Below are 18,653 nucleotides of genomic sequence, written 5' to 3'. Positions count from 1 at the left end.
TGTACAATTAAGAAATGCAACAACATGAATTTGATCATCCAAAACTTTGTTCATTCATTGATGGTTAAGATGTCAATAGATGTGTGTCCCTCAATGAGCTCACTAACTTCACATAAATTCATTCTCTTATTTAATGAAATGAGAGAGCACTTTCCTGTGCTCGTCTTGAGTTCATCGCATAAAACATCCATATCCTCTGTTTCACCATGTCAAATCCTAATATATTTACATAACAAACCAGTTTTCCTAATGAAGCATCAAAAACATAATTTGCAAAATAAGATCATGGTGCTCTATACGCAAGCGATGAGCTGTGATGGATGCTGCCCTCTTGCTTTTCTGCTCTGACTGGCTCTACATTTCAACAGAAGGGATGAATTCCACTTTCACTTTAAAGACAGATGCTATCAAAATATCCCAATTTCTGAGACTTCATATCTGGATCTGGATGGGAATCAAGAAAATTCGAAGTTAAAAATAATTGAAAATCAAGAAAATTATATAGAAGAAAGTAAATAATAAGAATCATAAAAAGAAGAACATATATGTCTTAAATGGAATTTTGCAAGGCAGTAACACGTGAAAATGACTTTTAGGGTGCTCACCAAAGATGGAGTGTCGTGGGGAGTCTGCTAGAGTGGCGGAAGAGATCAAAACCTATAACCATGAAATTCACTTATAAATAAATACTAATAAATGAAAACATGGTTACATTTATAAGAACACAAGGTTGTTTATAACTGTACCAGTCCACCAGAATTCTAAGTCTGCATAAGATGATGCAATAACATAGCCTTTTGTTGTTGTAGACTTCCAAATTTTTATCACACCACCTTCAAATCAGACGGTCTACTAAAATTCTGCACATACAACCCGCACCTCTTCCTCAGACTGAGTAGGAAATGGGAACCAAATGTCAGTAGGCGTAGGACCTAAGCCCATCGTACAAACACGACCCCTTTTTTCTTCTCTTCAAGTTGATTTGCAGCGAGTTGTTTTAGTTGTGACTGCAAATAGGGAGAAAAAAATGAAGCAACACAAAATATATGAAGTAGAAAAGATGATGTTAATTACAAAAATATTCATAATGATGATGCGGCAAAAATATTATGATTTAAATGGCCACATATTCATACTTACATCAGCTGAAGTTTCTGGCTGTTGTATCTTTTGTTTTGGTTGTTCTTAACAGATCAATTCTCTAGCAAATACGTGTTTAGTTAGTCAAGAATTAAAATTAAAAAACAAGGATAGAAACCATACATGGTTTTTGAATCATTCAATTTTATATCAGAATCAGCTATCAGAATCAATAAACCTTCATAGATATATAAACAAAGTGAGAAGCCAACATTTTCATTTAGATGATGCAGCAGACGAATAGTTCTCATTCAAAGAATACTCATGGAGTAGGTCTTCTAAGTTCCAACACAATCTAACCATTAATAGGAAGTGGTTTTTTAAATAAGCAATGTTAGTCGCAAATGCACATATGAGACAGTTGTTTTTGGTTGCTCAAATTCTCATTATCATCGTAAACTAAAAAGGAGAAGAAAAAAGTGGCATCTGCATTATGAATGGATAACTAATTAAGGGTGATCAACCATCTAATGACATCGAAAGCATTCTTAATTTCTTTATTATATATTTACATTTTACTGGAATGCTAAGGAAGATTGCCCATTCAATAATGTCAATTGTGAGCAATGATACCCACTTCTCTCTAGGGATGGTAACCAACACAGACTTTAATATTGCTAAATGTCTTCAAAAGGCAAACTTATAGTTTCTCATCTTAAAATTGTAAAAACATGAATTCAGAAACAAAAATCCCAGCAATTAAAGTACTAACCTCTCATTTCAAGGCCTGTGATGCCATTTGCACATGGGGCTAGTTGAAATTGAGTGAAGTTGGTGCCTGTGCACACACACACACACACACACACACAGGGGAGTACAAAATGTGAATACATAAGCTGATCCATGGAAAAGAGAGGTCTATGTCATACTAAAACGAAATTTTGTATAAACTATTGTAAGCCAATTAGCAAAAAGAAATATGTCGGATTAGAGTACAAACTCTGAATCCAGATCAAAAACTCATATTAAATTTTATAACAAGGTGGGAAAAATTAAGAAGATGCATGTGTCAGAAGTGGGGAAACTGATACCAGAACACAGCGCGAGGTATATTGCTGTAGTCGGGTTTGCAAGGCTGCCCACTAAAAACAGTTCTCTGCAGGCATTACAAAAGAACGGAAAGTCAATTTGGTATAGCCTTGTAGTGATAATGAAGTAAGAAGAGCAATTCCATAATGATAGTTAATGAAGATCCAGATGAAACACATACTGAGAAGCAAGTTTCCTCCAGCAAGGCCACAGGAGTAAGATTCATTCGATTTGTAATGTCTTCAATAGCCCATATGCTAGGTATATTGGTTCGCGACTAATCATCTACCTACAAGAGTGGGAAATGTTGCTGAACCTCAAAATCATTATAAACTTGCAAAGATTGAAACAACCTTTTCACAATAATATATACCATTTCGCTGCATTGTTATTGAACAGTTGTGATATATTAATAACATCATTAAACAAACTAACCCAAAAATCCAACAAGGAAATCAAAGACAATGTAAAGAACCCTAACTTGGACTTTTTGTTAAACGGCTAGCCTCAAATAATGACGTGTGATAAGGAATCATGAGCTTTTAAGCCCTTTCTACATAATATCAAAGAAGGTCAATCACCTTCATATACACAAAATAAACAAGGCATCAAGTACTTTCATGGACCTCTTTCAACCAAAAGGCCAAAATACGCCACAAGTCCCACAACACACTGCAACACATTGCACAGAAAGTGGATAGCAGATGCCAAAACACTAATGCCTTCTGCACCCTGTTGTTCCTCTCCAAGACTCACAGGAACATGGCACGACAAATGGACAAAATTTAGCATCCACACAACTCGAAGCTAGAAGACATCTGAAATCAACATAGCTTGTTTCAGGTGAAAATCACAAGTAAAACAGCAAAGACAAAGATTTGAAGAAGAATGCAGTCAGAAACAATAGCCGTAGTGCTGAAATAATGATAAATAGGAATATTAACAAGTCATATAAGAGAAATTGAGTGAAGTTGAGAGAACTAATGCCATCAACCATCTAAAGTAAGTATGAGTATATTCTTAATTTCGTATGATAGTTTTTTTGTATAAAAATATTAGATAGTTACATTTTACTAGAATTAATGTCAATTGTGAGCAATGACACCCACTTCACTCTAGGGATGGTAACTAATGCTAACTTTAATATTGCTATCTATGTTTGTGATCTAATATTGCATAAAAAATGCGACTTGCCTGAGATCAATATTTCCCCTCTGTGACACTGCAAGTTTCACGAAAACAGGATGTTAAGCAGTTCTGTGGGGAAACCATTGAAAATCTGAAATCAAAAAGGAAATTGATCAGTATTTCATTACTTTTGTCTTGTTTGGTTTGTGACTTGTAATGGAAAAACTGTGAGAAAATAAAATATAAAGCAAAAATAAAAAGGACTTTTTATAACTTACAAGAAAACAATATTGTTTTTTCTTTTTTTGGTTAAAGAAAATAGAACAATTTACTATACAGAACAATAAGAATATGTTTGGGAACCTTTAAAGAATTAAAAAAAAATTACCTGTGAACTATTTTCTTTAACTTCTTCTTTTTCCATTTCCTTTGACTTTCATCATTGTTTCTGAGAATCAAACAGAGACCTAAGGGTGGGTTTTTAGCTGCAAAATAAAATTATACTTATTATACAGGTCGTTGCTGATGACAAACTTTTGAGAATCACCATCTTGTATGTGTTGGAATTGACATTAATTCAGATAGTATCTGCCAAAAATGTGGAGGCACATACCTGACTGAAAATTGGAGTTTCTGTGGAACCATCAATGTGGAGAAAGTTGAGATTTGATCATGTGGTGCTCCAAGAAACGAACGCGTTGACAGCCTAAGGAAAGTAAGGAGGGAAAATAAACAGTTAGAAGAAAGTAACACCTTCAGTTATGTTGTAGTACAGAGTGTACAACTTTAGTACCTGAATAGAAGGAATTAAGAGGGTTTTCCATTACACGAACCAGAAGAATCCAATGCGAACATGCATGAGTGTCTGTCACTCTAAATTTACGATGTCCTCATCATCCATCCTTATGTGGCGGATTCGGGAAATGATGGGCCAATCTTCCCCTTTCACACTTTGGCAACGTGGTTTCAGCAATGGACATTTGGATATATACAGGTGAGAGAGGGAGTTGGGCAGCCCCTCTTCTGGCAAGGACTGGAACTTACCGCACTTGTGCATGCGTAGATGTGTAAGAGAGGTGAGGTGTTGAAGGCCCTTGTGGTTCAGTGAGTTCAGATTTGAAAGCCACCACAAACATAGATTGGTAAGAGTGGTGGGCAATAACCATTCCTCCGGAAATGACTCCAACACTTCTTTATATTCACCAGTGATCGTGAATTTTTCAAGAGATTGGAGTGTTTGCAAACCCCACCCCATCCGGCCCTTCACGAGTTTCTCGCAATTATGTTGGATGACAAGTTCACGCAAATTGGAAGGCAAACCTCCATCTGGAAATGATTCAATTTCTGGACAGTTATTTATCAACAATACTTCAAGAGATGGGAGGAGGGTGGGCATTCGTTGTGGCAACGACTTCAGATTCTTGCAATGACTAACAGAAAAGTAGGTCAGATTGGGGGCGGCCAGTCCTCCTTGGGAAAAGGATACCATTCTAGGGTAATCCCCTATTCTAAATTCCATCAGATTTTGGAACTCGCAATCTGAAATTGAAAGCGTTTCAAAATTTTTACCCCCTCGGATGTTTAAAGAACGAAGATTTGGGAAGAAGCCTAACGGCAGTGATTTGAGAAGATGACAGCGTCCGGTTATCCCCAAAACTTCAATGGATTTGTTGAAATTAAGTTCCGTCTCCTCCGGCAGGGGAAACTCTAAACTTCTACATTCGTCGATCACAAGTTCTTTCAAAGTAGGATGAGGTAGACCTACTGCTGCTGCTACTGTTGTTGTCTGTAGAGCTTCACATTCCTTGATCTCCAGAGTCTTAAGCATCGGCGGCAATCCCGTGTCCAGAATTGACACAAGGCTCGGACATATTGCTATCTTCAACCTTTCAAGTTTAATTAATCCGCACAATTCTGGAGGAAATTCCTTTAAGTTTTGCATCCTTGAAATCTCCAATTTCTGAAGAGTAGACAGGTTTTGCAGTTGTTGCGGCAATTCTGTTAAGTTTTTCATATCTGACATCTTCAAATCTTGAAGAGAAGGCAGGCCTTGCAGCAACAACCCAACTTGATGGGACACCAGCCGTTGGCATTTGGAAATTTCAAGTTTCCTTAGACATGGGAATCGGGTGCACAATTCACCGGTCAGCTTGGGACAATCGACTAAATAAAGTCTTAAAAGGCAAGAGAACTCTCCAGCTCCTAATGCATGCCATTCCTCCCACTCTTCCATTTGCTTAAAGCTTAGTAACTCCAGAGATTGAAATGGTTTGATTGAAGAAGAAGAAGAGGCATCCTCATAGAACTCTCGACCCACCTTAGTTATTTGTTTCATCCCGTCAATTTTAAGATATTTTAGAGACGGTAGCTGCCCAATTGACGGCAAAAAATAGCAATTTGTACATCTTGTTAGTTGCAAGGACACAATGTTACGAAGCGAATGAGCTCCGTCTAACCAATTCGGAAATTTTGTGCCCCCATAGTTGAAGATGCCGAGAGACTTCAGCCCGATATGAGGTTGTAGTTTGTCAAGTACATCTCTTTCCTTTGTTGAATCATTCGCATCACCACCCCATTTCAACTCTAATTGTTTAAGATGCTTCTTATCCTTCATAAGGGCCTCTAACGCATCCTGACCACTTACTACGTTTTCCAGCCCTAAAATCTCGAGTTTCCCTCCAAGATGGCACAGTTCTTTCAACCCACTAATCCTTGACCCTCTATTCTTGCCAACTACAAAATATGCTAAACATTGGAGATCTTTTAGCATACTCATTTGCGTCGGCATTTCAGTCAATTTAGTTCCTCTGATATCAAGATGGCGCAAGTAGATTAATTTTCCCATATCCACGGGTAGCTCAGTGAGATATTCACAACGTAACAAATTTAATATCTGCAAATTACACAAGGTTGTTACTGAATCAGGTAACTGTTTGATTCTTGTCCAAGAGAGATCCAAATAGCGCAAATGTATCAAATTTTCGATTGATGGAGGCAATTCAGAAATTTGATATTTAGACAGAGATAGAACCCTTAAACATCTCATGAATGGCAACATATCATGGAGTACTTTATTGCCTAAGTAACAACGATCCAATCGGCGATCTCTTGAATATGACATGAATGTTCTTAAACATTTAACCTCATTCAGAACCCTAAAATTTTCAAATCCATCATACTCGCCTAGAACATATGAAAAATAGCAAACTTTTTCAGAGATATGAACAAGTTTCTTGTCATAATCTAGTCTAAAACAAAAGTCTCCAGATATATCTTGTGCTAAGTCATGGATCAAGTCATGCATTACAAAATAAGAATCTAATCTTTGAAAGAAAGACCTCGATAATAATTCATGAAAGCAGTCGTTACCTTCATCTTCCACTGAATTGTTGCTTTTGGGTTGCTGCACAAAATCTAAGGCTATCCATAATCGAACTAACTTTTTCTTTTGAAATTCGTAATCTTTAGGAAATATCGAACATAATGCAAAGCATTGCTTTAAATGCGAAGGAAGATAATGATAGCTCAATCTTAGAGCTGGAGGAATGTTGCGATCCAAATCCCATATCTTGCTTTTTAATATATTTTCCCACTCCTCAATTTTCAATTTAGAACGCAAGAGACCTCCGAGTGATTTTACTGCTAAAGGCAAGCCTCCACACTTCTTCACAATTTCTCTGCCAATACTCTCTAGCTCTGGATAAGCCATATAATCTCTATTCACAAAGGCGTGCTTTGCAAATAATGACCAACAATCTTCAAACGACAATTGCTCCAAGAAATGACTAGCGATTGTGCCCATCATTGACGCGACAGTGTCATTGCGTGTCGTTACGATGATCCTACTTTCCAATGCTCCAGCCTTCAAAGGTCTTCTTAATATGTCCCAATCAATGTAATTGTCATTCCAAACATCGTCCAGAACAATTAGAAATTTCTTCCCCGCGACCATCTCTTTCAACTTGGTTTGAAGTTGATTGAAGCTGCTGATCATGTCATTGTCCGATGAGGTGAGATCGTCCAATATTTTCTTCGTTATTATGGAAATATCAAATGCATCAGACACGCAAACCCATGATCTCATTGAAAAATTGTCATTTAGTCGAGCATCATTGTATACAAACTGGGCAAGGGTTGTCTTGCCGATCCCGGCCATGCCAACAATGGGGATCACAGGGATCTCATTCCCGGTTGTGTTGGCAGACAACAACAATTCAATTATCTTCTCTTTGTCATCCTTCCTCCCACAGACCTCATCTTCATATACCAAAGATGCGGTTGGCAGCCTTTGTGATGATTTCCTTCCAACATAATCTTTCAATTCAAGAGTTTTTTTTTGCTCAACAAAACTCTCCAACTCCCTAATGATCTCTTTCATCCTGGACTCTATCTCTTCCTCGGAGAGGTAAACAGAAGTGGAGACAGATTGGTTAATGCATAATAGAGATTGCTTGATCGGACGTAAAAATCGATTGAAACCAACCTGAGTTGTGCTGCTTTGGGTGAGGGACTGATCATGAGTAGCTTCCAAACTGTCCCTGAAGGCTTTGGTAGTGATCTCATCTAGCAAGTCGTCAGCTTGGTGGATAACATGTTGGAGCTCGTCCAGCCAAGCTTTCACAGATTTGTTGGTAATCTGCTTGTCCTCCGCATCATCCAGCACTGCTTGGAGGGCTAGTAGGGTTGTCTTCAGTTTTTTTCTGAGTCCATCATCCAACTTTTGTTTGGAAAAGATGCGTATGAGCTCGGGAGAAGCCAACCGATCAAATAGCACTTGAAGGAAAGCTGAGAGAAATGCTCCACCCACCACTTCTCCTGCCATTTTCTTTTCTATAGAGAGAGAGAGAGTAGCTGTGAAGAAGAGCCCCTTAGATCTGGAGAGAGAGACCAGAGAGACTAAGCAGTGAAAGAGCCTTTAGAGAGAAAGAGAGTGATCACAGAGAGACTTAGCAGTGAAAAGCCTTTAGAGAGAATTACAGAGATCGGAAAGAGATGAGAGAGAGAGAGACTTAGCAGTGAAGAGCCTCTTGAATGTTGAATATGGTTGTTAAGAAGGACAAAGTAAATCTTAATGGTAAATTGCACAAAAATCTAATAAGAATGCTGCAATTGAAATGAGACACAGTACAGCTCACGAAAAAACACCATCATTAGTTTTGTTGGTGGGGTTGGAGATTCTACACAAACACATAACATACAGTCCATGGACAAAAGCATGATACACCCGACAGAGAAGTGTGAAAATACATAGACGACTAAGAATTTTCTAATTTATCAATTTAATTAATTTTTTCTCTATAGCACAAAAACTATATGATAAAATTTTAGGACTGTTATATTCATCATATTTCTAAATAATCTACCAGTCCGTTCATCAAGGCAAATTAGAGCAAATACAACATTTGTGCTATACGAAATAGTTCAGCTCCAATTGTAAAACATTCTCTATTAGTCTTTTTAATTTTTTGTTGCATTTTGAACTAAAGGGAACAAATTTATCAAAAACTTGGCACATATCTAAAACAATAAAAAAAGAAAAGAAAATTGCATCCAATGGGATTTGAAGCTATACAAAAGGTTTACTCTATAAAATCTATGTATTATGCATGAGATGAAGAGTAAATAAAATCGTATTCTTTCTTGATATGAGAAACTCTTTTACCCATTTTATAAAATAGAGGGGTATATCTCTATCTCTCTAAATACCTAGTTGGATATTATCTAATCTAGACTATTAATTAATTAATAAATATATATGTCGATTCATATCAATTAATACAATGATGCCAGTCATTCTATGCTGCAGATATTTTGAGATCAATGACATAACAACTTTTTCGTATTAGGTCCAAAATTCATGAATGGTCAACGATAAAAGTACAATAAAAAGAAAAGAAAGATCAGAAATAAGAGAAATTATAAAATAATTTGATAAGTGTTTGATTTTTTTTTTACATTTACGAGTGAGTGACAGTTAACATTACAGATTGTATTGAACTCACAAATATGATTTGGTGGATAAATAGCAGCTATTGGTAAATGAGTCAAATTTGTGGGTTTTTTTTTTTTTCCTTTTAATTCTAAAATTTTTCTTACATATATTAAGTATACTAAATTATAATAATTAATGAAATTATAAAATAATTTGATATACTAATTCTAGAGCCAAGTCGGGATGACATCTAAAATTGAGCTTCATTATTGAAGGTGAAAGGCAATATGAAAACGAAGTTGGAATTAGACATTAGTGTGTGGATTCCACACAAACACCAATAATGTAGTCCATGGTCAATCAGAGGTAACTTCATTGAAGGGAGAAGGACAACAGCATATGCCAAGGACCAAGAAATTTGCATATATTTCCTGAAAATACACAAAACTACCCAAAAAATAAAAATAAATTCTAATGTCTTAAATAAAAGCATTTATTTATTTCAGGTAGCATGTATTCATATTAGCATCTAGGTTTCTACGCATTTAGAACAAAAAGCACACAAATTTATCAAAAAATTGGCACATCAGCTTTCTCCTATGAAGTCCAAAATTCATGAATGATCAACCACAAAAATAAATAAATAAAAAGTAGAAATGAATGAAAATGAAAGACCAGAACACACATAAAACACCTTGAAAAATAAAAGGACCCATATTGCCCTACTAGAGCAATAGAAGAATAATCTATCTACTGTTGGAGAGACACACACCGAAAGCACATTTTAAATTTTGATTCAATGCATTATTTCTAACCTAAAGTAATGTTTTAAAACACGATTTATTGTGTTGAAAAGACGTTTTAACACCTTTATTTGTAGTTTCAGCATATTACCTTGAGTTTGAGAGCTAATGCGTTGAAACAGAATTTAATTGTGTTAGAAATTTCTACAGCAGAGGATCCAAACGCCACATTCACATGAATCATCACATGGGCATTTGTCAGCTCCTCCTTCCCATTCACATATATATATATATATATATATATATATATATATATATTCCAAATATTCAAATGACTAATGACTTAAAATAAGTCAATGCAGCATTATATTTTTAGCCCCCATTGACGGGCAGAAGTTTGGTGTAGAATGGTTGAAGTTAGACTAGGGTTTTTGGTGGTGTTCAAAGAAGTTTCTGATTACCCAAAAATGAATCAGTATTCAATTTGTTGACTCTTTATTTAATGGGCATTACAAACCTCGGTTTATGAAGTTAATTTTTTTGTTTGGGATGAAATATTTATTTTAATTTTCAAATAAAAAAAATATTTTATTTTTATTCAATAAGCAGACGCACACACAATACAGCACATGAAGGATAATTACATAATCAATAAACCAAATATCTACTCCATGAAGGCTATGTTTATTTTGACTTAAAAATGTTTTCCAAACAACATTTTCAGTACTTTTTTGGTGGAAAATATTTTACTTGAAAAAACATTTTCCCACAAATCACCAAAAAAGACTTAGATTAAATTGGTGAGTCTCTGAGCCTGATAGAATAGAATAGTGGAACGGATAGGATAGCGTACCTTTGATATATATATATGCTGCGATGACTTTCTGAATTCTCTCTCCGTCTTGGGAAAGTAGGCTTATTTACTGTATTTATTTGCCCAAATTGGTCTCTTCGTTTTGTATTGTATTGTAATGTTTATTTTATATATATATATATATATATATATATATATATATATTCTGCCGGCAAACAAGAATGAAGTTTTGGCGTTGCTAATTGATGATAACGATAAAAAACTTTGTCGTTTGTGATTGGAGTTTTCATTGGAGCTTTTCATGTAGACATTCATGTTTATGTTTGAATCCCTGGACACCATATAGAAACGATGATGATGAATATTTCATAGGTTGTTTAGTTATTAAATTGTGACGGTGATTATAATTGTGTGATTAAATTGTTTTGTTATCATGAAAATTCAACAAATTTCCTAATAAATCATTAAACATTTGGGTAAGTAATTTAAATTTTTATTTTTTATTATTGAAACTGAGACATGAACCATCACCATGCTGAATTTCAGTGGGGAATTGGCCAAAACGTTAAAAGATTTTTTTTTCAAATTTAATTAATTAATTAATTATTATTATTATTTTTTAATCCTAAATCTTTTTACCATTCGGCAATACCCTCACACTTATTTGGTGGTTATAAAATAAATTTTGATCTAAAAAATATTTTATATGAAATGAGATAAGCAAATCTTATAATCTTATTAAGAGATGTGTTATATTTTATAATATATAAAAAATGACATAATAATAAATTAATTAAAATAAGAGGATACGAAAATTGGTACATTTGTCAGCTCCTCATTCCCATTCACACACTATATATATATATATATTCCAAATATTCAAATGACTAAGAGTAAGTGGTGTGAACACACAAGTTATCTATTTACTTTTTAAAAAGTAGAATGCCACATAAGCTAAAAAGTGATGATGTGGTATTTTTTTTTTTTTTATCCATATGTTCCATGATGTGTAACTCAATTATCTCTTTCTCTATTTATTATTTTATTAATTTAATTTAAAAATAAAATAAAAAATTTGAATTTGAATTTAATAATTTTTTGTTTACTTCTCAACGCCTATATTCCCAACGGCTATATTTCAATTTCTATATAAACTACTCATTCTATCTTCTTTCAATTATGAAGTCCATTTCTTTGCATTCTCAAGTCCATTATTTGTTCTTTCAATTTTCATATAAACCACTTATTCTATCTTCTTTCAATTATCAAGTCAACTTCTTTGCATTCTCAAGCCCATTCTCTATTTTTTGAATCTTCATATTTCTTATACAAAAAAAACAATGGCTTCACCGGTAGGAGATATACCCGCCTCTGAGTCTATTTCTCCATTGAATTCGTCAGATTCAGATGGGGAAGATATTTTTGAAATCCATCGAAAAAGGATGAACGATGTGAGCAGATTATTATCGCCTGATAGGGTACGGGCATTCTTTCAACCTCGTAAGAGAAAGTATATTAAACGTGATCGAGAGGAGAAGGCACAACGGCTATTCCGAGATTACTTTGCTGAAAATCCGATTTTTCCACCAAACATATTTCGTAGAAGGTTTCGGATGCAACGAGAGTTGTTTCTTCGTATTTTGAACGGTGTTACAACATATGACGAATGGTTCATCCAGAAACCCGATGCCCTCGGTCGTATGGGGTTCACTCTTATACAGAAGATGACCGCTGCAATCCGTATACTCACATATGGAATTTCAGCTGATCTTTGTGACGAGTATATAAAGATTTCTGAGCGCATTGCGATCGAAAGCTTGAAGAGGTTTTGTGATGCTATAATTGCTGTGTATGTGGAGCAGTACCAATGTTCACCAAATGCAAACGACATTGCACGTTTGCTTCGAGAAGGGGAAGAGAGAGATTTTTCAGGTATGTTTGGCTCTATAGATTGTATGCATTGGGAATGGAAGAACTGCCTCATAACATGGCATGGCATGCATATGGGAAGAAGCCATAAACCTACCCTCATATTGGAGGCCGTTGCATCGAAAAATCTGTGGATCTGGTATGCTTTCTTTAGTATGGCTAGTTCACACAATGACTTGAATGTTCTCGATCATTCCCCAATATTCAAGAGCATGATCAATGATTCAATGCCTTCAGTTAATTACGTGGTGAATGGGTATCGACATACAATGGAGTATTACCTATCTGATGGTATATATCCTAAGTGGGTAACTTTGATGCAGACTATCCCGCACCCAACAACAGTCAAAGAGAAATTATTTGCTAACAAACAAGAAGCTGTTAGGAAAGATGTAGAACCGGCGTTCGACGTGTTGCACATGAGGTGGGTTATAACGCATCAATCGGTACTTTATTGGAGTACATAATATCTAAACAAGATAATGAGAACGTGCATCATATTACACAATATGATCATTGAAGACGAGGGCGAACACATTTTGCAATGGACACCTTCGACAAATGACCCAATCTCCCTTCCACGTTACGTTCGAAACCCATCAATGTTGGCGGCACACATTTCCTTTCGCCTAAGTAGGATTCGCAATAGATCAGACAATGCCGATCTTATGAGAGATCTCATGGAACATTTGTGGAATCAATTTGGTGATGAAGATGCTTAAATTTGTTGTAGTAGAATAAAATGTAATTTTTATATGCTGATGAATAAACAATATTTTAAAAATTATTTGTTTCGATTAGATTTGTTAAGAAATTTAAAGAAATATCCATTACATATATAAATAAAAATTACATTAGCTTCCCACAGATAGAAAAAAAGAAATTACATTACATTAACTTTTCACAGATAGAAAAAGAAAATTACATTGCATTAGTTTCCCATAGGTAGAAAAAGAAAATTACATTACATAGCTTCACAAATTACCCATTTTACTGAAATGTGCATAAATTTCATTTTGTTGATCAATGATTCATGCTTTTGTTGCTACCGTTGGAGCGTCATTTGGACTTTTAAGCATCATTTCTCTTTCAAAATCAAGTTGCTTCCGCTCAAATTCCAACTTTTTCATTTCTTGTTGCGCCTCAATCTCCATTCTTTTTGTATGTTCTTGCTCCAAGCCTAAATCGAATGTAGCTTTCAATTTCATTTTTTGAGATTCGACCGCTAAGGCATTCATCAACTTACTTTGATGGGTAAAATCTTTAAATTGTTCTAGAAATAAGTTATGTTGTACCTCCTCTTTGCTTTTTTTTTTTTTGCGACCCTTCTTAGATGCTTTTCGTCCAGGAGGTCATACAATGCCATGCGAACTTTCAACACTAATTACAGGTGAATCGTCGTCGCCAAAGTTTACAAAAGCTAGTGTTGATACTCTAGGTGTTGACGGAGTAGATGGATTGGTTTGGACTGTTAACGAAGTAGGTTAAACAGTTTCTGGCCAATTCCCAGGCTCATTCATATCGATCTCCACTGCTCTTTTATTTTTCCCTTTGTCATTGACGAATTCTTTAAAATACACTAATAGTGGTTCAACTTAAATGGCTCATTTTCTGACGCTTTAAATAAATTTCTTGCTTCATTGAGCTATAAAAAATAAAAAATAAATGAAATTAGTTAGATTGCCAATTAAAAAAAAATTTAAAAAATTTACAAAGTAAAAAACTTACTGCATCTTCAATGTTGAAGCCACTAGGAGTATGATGTTAGATATGTTTGTAATATCCAGAAAATTTTTCCACAATTTTTTTAATGTGTGAGAAACAATTTTGCAAACTTGGTACATTTCAGGACGTCGTGCCCCTTGATTGCCAAATAAAATTTTCATGGACTCGTCCCTAATACGTGATTTGCTTCTGATCCGAACCCGTTATTGGATCTTCCCCAATGTCAACCTATGTTTTGCATAATACTTCATCTTCTTCAATGGACCAATTTGTTTTCGAGCGCCGAGAATTACGTTGGGTTTCAGATGGTTAGGATTGAGAAGTTTGGGATTGAGAAGGTTGGAATTGAGATGGTTGGGATTGAGAAGTTTGGGATTGAGATAGTTGGGATAGAGATGGTTGGAACTGAGATGGTTGGGATAGAGATGGTTGGAACTGAGAGGATTGGGATTGATATGGTTGGTATTGAGAAGGTTATAATCGGTAATGAGGTTGGAATTGGGGATGTGGTACGGATTGGTATTGAGAAGGTTGGTAAGGGAAATAAGAGTATTGGGCTTGAGATGAATTTTTGGATTGAAAAAAAATTAAAGAATCCAAATTATAATTGGATTGCGGTGGTAATTCGGAGTTATGAGATTGGTTGAGATGGGGACGATAAAATGGAGGTTGAGATGGGGGCGATAAAATGGAGGTTGAGGATCCATAGAGATGAATGTTAAAAAAAAAATATTGAGAGAGAATTATTGAAGATGAGAATTAGTATTTATAGGCTAAATAATATAGCCGTTTATTACTCTTTAAGAATAGCCGTTTTATTACCGTTTTCGGAGTTGTACAATTCAACACAAAACAAGTGAATAAAGAAAGCCAAAAAATAAGTGGCGGTACTCCAAACGATGCTCTATCTACAGAGAACGCAATAGATAATCTGATGTGAGGGCCACAAATAGCGTATTGATGGTAAGTTGCACACCGCCCCTCTCTCTCTCTCTCCTCTTTTCACAAATATTATCTACTTTGCCTGCTGCCCAGATGCTCTATTGACTTAAGATAAGCCAATGCAGCATTATGTTTTTAGCCCCCATTGACGGGCCGAAGTTTGGTGTAGTTAGACTAGGGTTTTTGGTGTTGTTCAAAGAAGTTTCAGATTACCCAAAAAATGAATCAGTATTCAATTTGTTGACTCTTTATTTAATGCGCATTGCAAACCTCGTTAATGAAGTTCATTTTTGTTTGGGATAAAATATTTATTTAATGTTAAAATAAAAAAAATAAAAAAATAATTTTATTTTTATTCAATATGCAGACACTGAGACACACACACAATACAACACATGAAGGATAATTGCATAATCAATAAACAAAATATCTACTCCATTAAGGCTCTGTTTATTTTGACCTAAAAATGTTTTCCAAACAACATTTTCAGTACTTTTTTGGTGAAAAATATTTTACTTGAAGAAACATTTTCTCACAAGTCACCAAAAAAGACTTATATTAAATTGGTGAGTCTCTGAGCCTATAGGATAAAATAGAATAGTGAAACGGATTTTATAGCGTACCTATGAATATATATATATATATATATATATATATATATATATGCTGCGATGACTTTCTGAATTTTCTCTGTGTCTTGTGAAAGTAGGCTTATTTACTATATTTATTTGCCCTAATTGGTCTCTTCGTATTGTATTGTATTGTACTGTTTATTTTATATATATATATATTGTGCCGGCAAACAAGAATGAAGTTTTGGTGTTGCTGATTGATGGAAACGACAAAGTTTTTGTCGGTTGTGATTGGAGTTTCATTAAAGCTTTTCATATAAGACATTCATGTTTATGTTTGACAACTTGGACACGATATGGAAACGATGATGATGAATATTTCATATGTGATTAAATTGTGAGGTGATTATAATTGTGCGATTAAATTGTTTTGTTATCGTGAAAATTCAACAAATTTCCTAATAAATCATTAAACATTTGAGTAAGTAATTTAAATTTTTTATTTTTTATTGTCAAAACCGAGACAATTAGCACTATACTTAGTTTGAGTTAGAATGGGCCACAACGTTAAAGATTTTTTTGCAATTCGAGTAATACCCCCACACCTGTTTGGTGGTTATAAAATAAATTTTGATCTAAAAAATATTTTATATGAAATGAGATAGGTAAGTCTAATAATGTTATATTTTATAATATAAAAAAGAGCATAATAATAAATTAATTAAAATAAGAGGATACAAAAATTTGGGCTTTGACCAATAATGACAACTTTCTGTAAAAGGTGCCTACCACACTGGGTTTGTAAATCCTACGAAGGTTTTGCGGATTCGGACTTGGATTCAGTCCAGTTCACTGTTCGTGTAGTTGGGCCAGTTAAATTTTTCTTTGGCCACATAGTCCCTTCTAAACCATAGTTTATGCGTTGTTTCTTTGACCCAACATTAGGCGGCAATTTAGCGCGGGAGGAACCCTACAATCTCTCTGGGTGGGATAGCCTCCCCCCAAAACCAACACCAAATCTATACCGCCATTAATGAAACACTTCGCAATGGACTTCCATATTTTATTTTCAAACATTGAGAATTCTGTTTTCAGCTGTTAAATATTGCGTTTCTTTGCATTGTTACTTATTATTTGTTATTCGGATCTCTATGTTCGTTTGCTTGTTTCCGTTGTCTCAAACAACTTAGTTTTTTTACCCAACGAATATAACCCTCCGTGGGAAGTAAAGACCAAGAAAAGATCAAAATTTTCATCCATCTTTGTTGATTACAATCCTATTCACCATATAAATATGCAACTCTGCAGAACCTGAGCTCACTCTCCAAGAGGTCACTAAGCTCAGGTTGTCTAAATGAACTGCAAGACAAGCTATCAACATTCAACACTTTTGAGGTAAATATTTTGAGATACAGCAGTCAACATTCAAATCCAACATATACCATACAAAACTTCCATATTCTCTGGTACAGTATGTCAGATCTTAGTAAATTTACGTTGCGAACCAGTTTTCCGAATGAAACATAAAAAAACATGGTTGCATTTCAAGTTTCAACACAACATCATAAGAGTACATGGTCGTCAATAACATGGCCATTTTGTTGTTTTACAGTCTCCAGTTTTTCATCAGACTGTGTCAGTGTCGACCTCCTCAAAAGCTCCACCCGAGAAGGTGATGGCCCCCAAATTCAGCAAAGTGTAGGACCTAAGCTGCAGGTTGATTTGCAGCAAGTTGTTTTACTTGTGACTGCAAATAGGAAAATAATAATAATAATAAAATGAAGCAACACAAAAATGATATGAAGTAAAAAAGATAATGAAATAATTACAATAATATTCGTAAACTGATGCAGCAAAAATATTATGATTTAAATAGCCACATATTCATAAGTAACTGTTGAAGTTCCTGGCTGTTGTTTATTTTGTTTTGGTTGTTCTCGTTAACAGATACATTCTCTAGCAAATACTTGTTTCGTTAGTCAAGTATTAAAATTGAAAAACAGAGCATATATTAAATGCCTTTTAGAAGATGCATAAAAATAGTCAATCATCCACGCAGCAATTCATAGTCTAAACTCTTATGGCTGACAAAACCTTAGTTTAAAATATGCTTGAATAATCAGAAATTAAACAGAAACCTCAAAGGAATTCGGTGTAACTTATCTCCAAGAAACAAATTTAATGCTCGGCACAACAAGAAACCATACATGGTCATTGAATAATTTTATGTTATATCAAAACCATATATCAGAATCAATAAACCAACATTTTCATTCAGCTGCAGCATACGAAAAGTTCTCATTCAAAGAAAAATCATGAAGAGTATCATTTCACATAGTACTACCTCAGAAGAAAATAAAAGTAGGTCTTCTGAGTTCTAACATAATCTGACCATTAATAGGAAGTGGTTTTCTCAAAAAGCAATCTTAGACGCTAATACACAAATGCAATTAGGTTGCTCAAATTCTCACTATCATCGTAAAAAACTGTAACGACCCTAAACTGATCCCGTTTATAAAAAAAAAAAAATTCGGCATGACTTCCCCTAAAAAGGGGACTACCACAACTTGCTCAAATAAAAAAAATGCAATGGCCCTTCCTGACCTTTCAAAACACCTCCAACCTGTCCCAACACATAATACAAATAATATACTCCAACATCCTATTCATCCGTTCATTATACCTCAACATGGTTCATC

At 34.8% G+C, this 18,653-nt stretch overlaps 3 protein-coding genes and 1 long non-coding RNA gene across 6 annotated transcripts; all 4 read right to left on the bottom strand.

Moving 5' to 3' along the window:
* Window positions 1-38: 38 nt before the first annotated feature.
* On the bottom strand, window positions 39-2,987 carry LOC132299937 (uncharacterized). 3 transcript variants are annotated; one of them, XR_009480230.1, is made up of 8 exons: window positions 2,751-2,987; window positions 2,351-2,458; window positions 2,172-2,236; window positions 1,853-1,918; window positions 1,141-1,201; window positions 747-1,007; window positions 606-657; window positions 39-444 (listed from the first exon to the last, which is right to left on the bottom strand). It is a non-coding gene; the product is annotated as an uncharacterized LOC132299937 (long non-coding RNA). The 3 variants fall into 3 exon arrangements; XR_009480232.1 differs by having other exon boundaries at window positions 2,351-2,454; XR_009480231.1 differs by lacking the exon at window positions 1,141-1,201.
* A 377-nt stretch (window positions 2,988-3,364) lies between these two features.
* On the bottom strand, window positions 3,365-6,157 carry LOC132299935 (putative disease resistance protein At3g14460). Its single transcript, XM_059796827.1, has 4 exons — window positions 4,091-6,157; window positions 3,911-4,003; window positions 3,686-3,782; window positions 3,365-3,448 (listed from the first exon to the last, which is right to left on the bottom strand). Exon 1 carries the CDS (start codon window positions 6,140-6,142, stop codon window positions 4,166-4,168), a length of 1,977 nt encoding a protein of 658 aa, XP_059652810.1. The 5' UTR covers window positions 6,143-6,157; the 3' UTR covers window positions 3,365-3,448; window positions 3,686-3,782; window positions 3,911-4,003; window positions 4,091-4,165.
* A 10-nt stretch (window positions 6,158-6,167) lies between these two features.
* LOC132301274 (putative disease resistance RPP13-like protein 1) lies at window positions 6,168-7,532 on the bottom strand. The gene is made up of 2 exons (XM_059798541.1): window positions 6,376-7,532; window positions 6,168-6,190 (listed from the first exon to the last, which is right to left on the bottom strand). Exons 1-2 carry the CDS (start codon window positions 7,451-7,453, stop codon window positions 6,168-6,170), a joined length of 1,101 nt encoding a protein of 366 aa, XP_059654524.1. The 5' UTR covers window positions 7,454-7,532.
* A 24-nt stretch (window positions 7,533-7,556) lies between these two features.
* LOC132301273 (putative disease resistance RPP13-like protein 1) lies at window positions 7,557-8,119 on the bottom strand. Its single transcript, XM_059798540.1, has 2 exons — window positions 7,781-8,119; window positions 7,557-7,598 (listed from the first exon to the last, which is right to left on the bottom strand). The coding sequence occupies exons 1-2, from the start codon at window positions 8,117-8,119 to the stop codon at window positions 7,557-7,559; spliced, it is 381 nt and encodes a 126-aa protein (XP_059654523.1).
* Between the last annotated feature and the right edge of the window lie 10,534 nt (window positions 8,120-18,653).

The sequence above is a fragment of the Cornus florida genome, unplaced genomic scaffold (assembly GCF_030987335.1).
Source record: "Cornus florida cultivar Cherokee Brave unplaced genomic scaffold, ASM3098733v1 CherokeeBrave_3.0.0_Hap2_Chr03, whole genome shotgun sequence".
Taxonomy (NCBI): domain Eukaryota; kingdom Viridiplantae; phylum Streptophyta; class Magnoliopsida; order Cornales; family Cornaceae; genus Cornus; species Cornus florida.
The sequence above is the reverse complement of the archived record's forward strand: the minus strand, read 5'-3'. Positions and strand labels throughout refer to the sequence as shown.

Coding starts and splice junctions, on each gene's coding strand:
- LOC132299935 (XM_059796827.1), bottom strand. CDS start 6,142: ATGGGAAAATTAATCTACTTGCGCCATCTTGATATCAGAGGAACTAAA.
- LOC132301274 (XM_059798541.1), bottom strand. CDS start 7,453: ATGGCCGGGATCGGCAAGACAACCCTTGCCCAGTTTGTATACAATGAT. Junction 6,191..6,375: donor ATTGGATCGTTGTTACTTAG/GCAATAAAGTAC, acceptor TGTAATTTGCAG/ATATTAAATTTGTTACGTTG.
- LOC132301273 (XM_059798540.1), bottom strand. CDS start 8,119: ATGGCAGGAGAAGTGGTGGGTGGAGCATTTCTCTCAGCTTTCCTTCAA. Junction 7,599..7,780: donor CCCAAAGCAGCACAACTCAG/GTTGGTTTCAAT, acceptor TTATGTTGGAAG/GAAATCATCACAAAGGCTGC.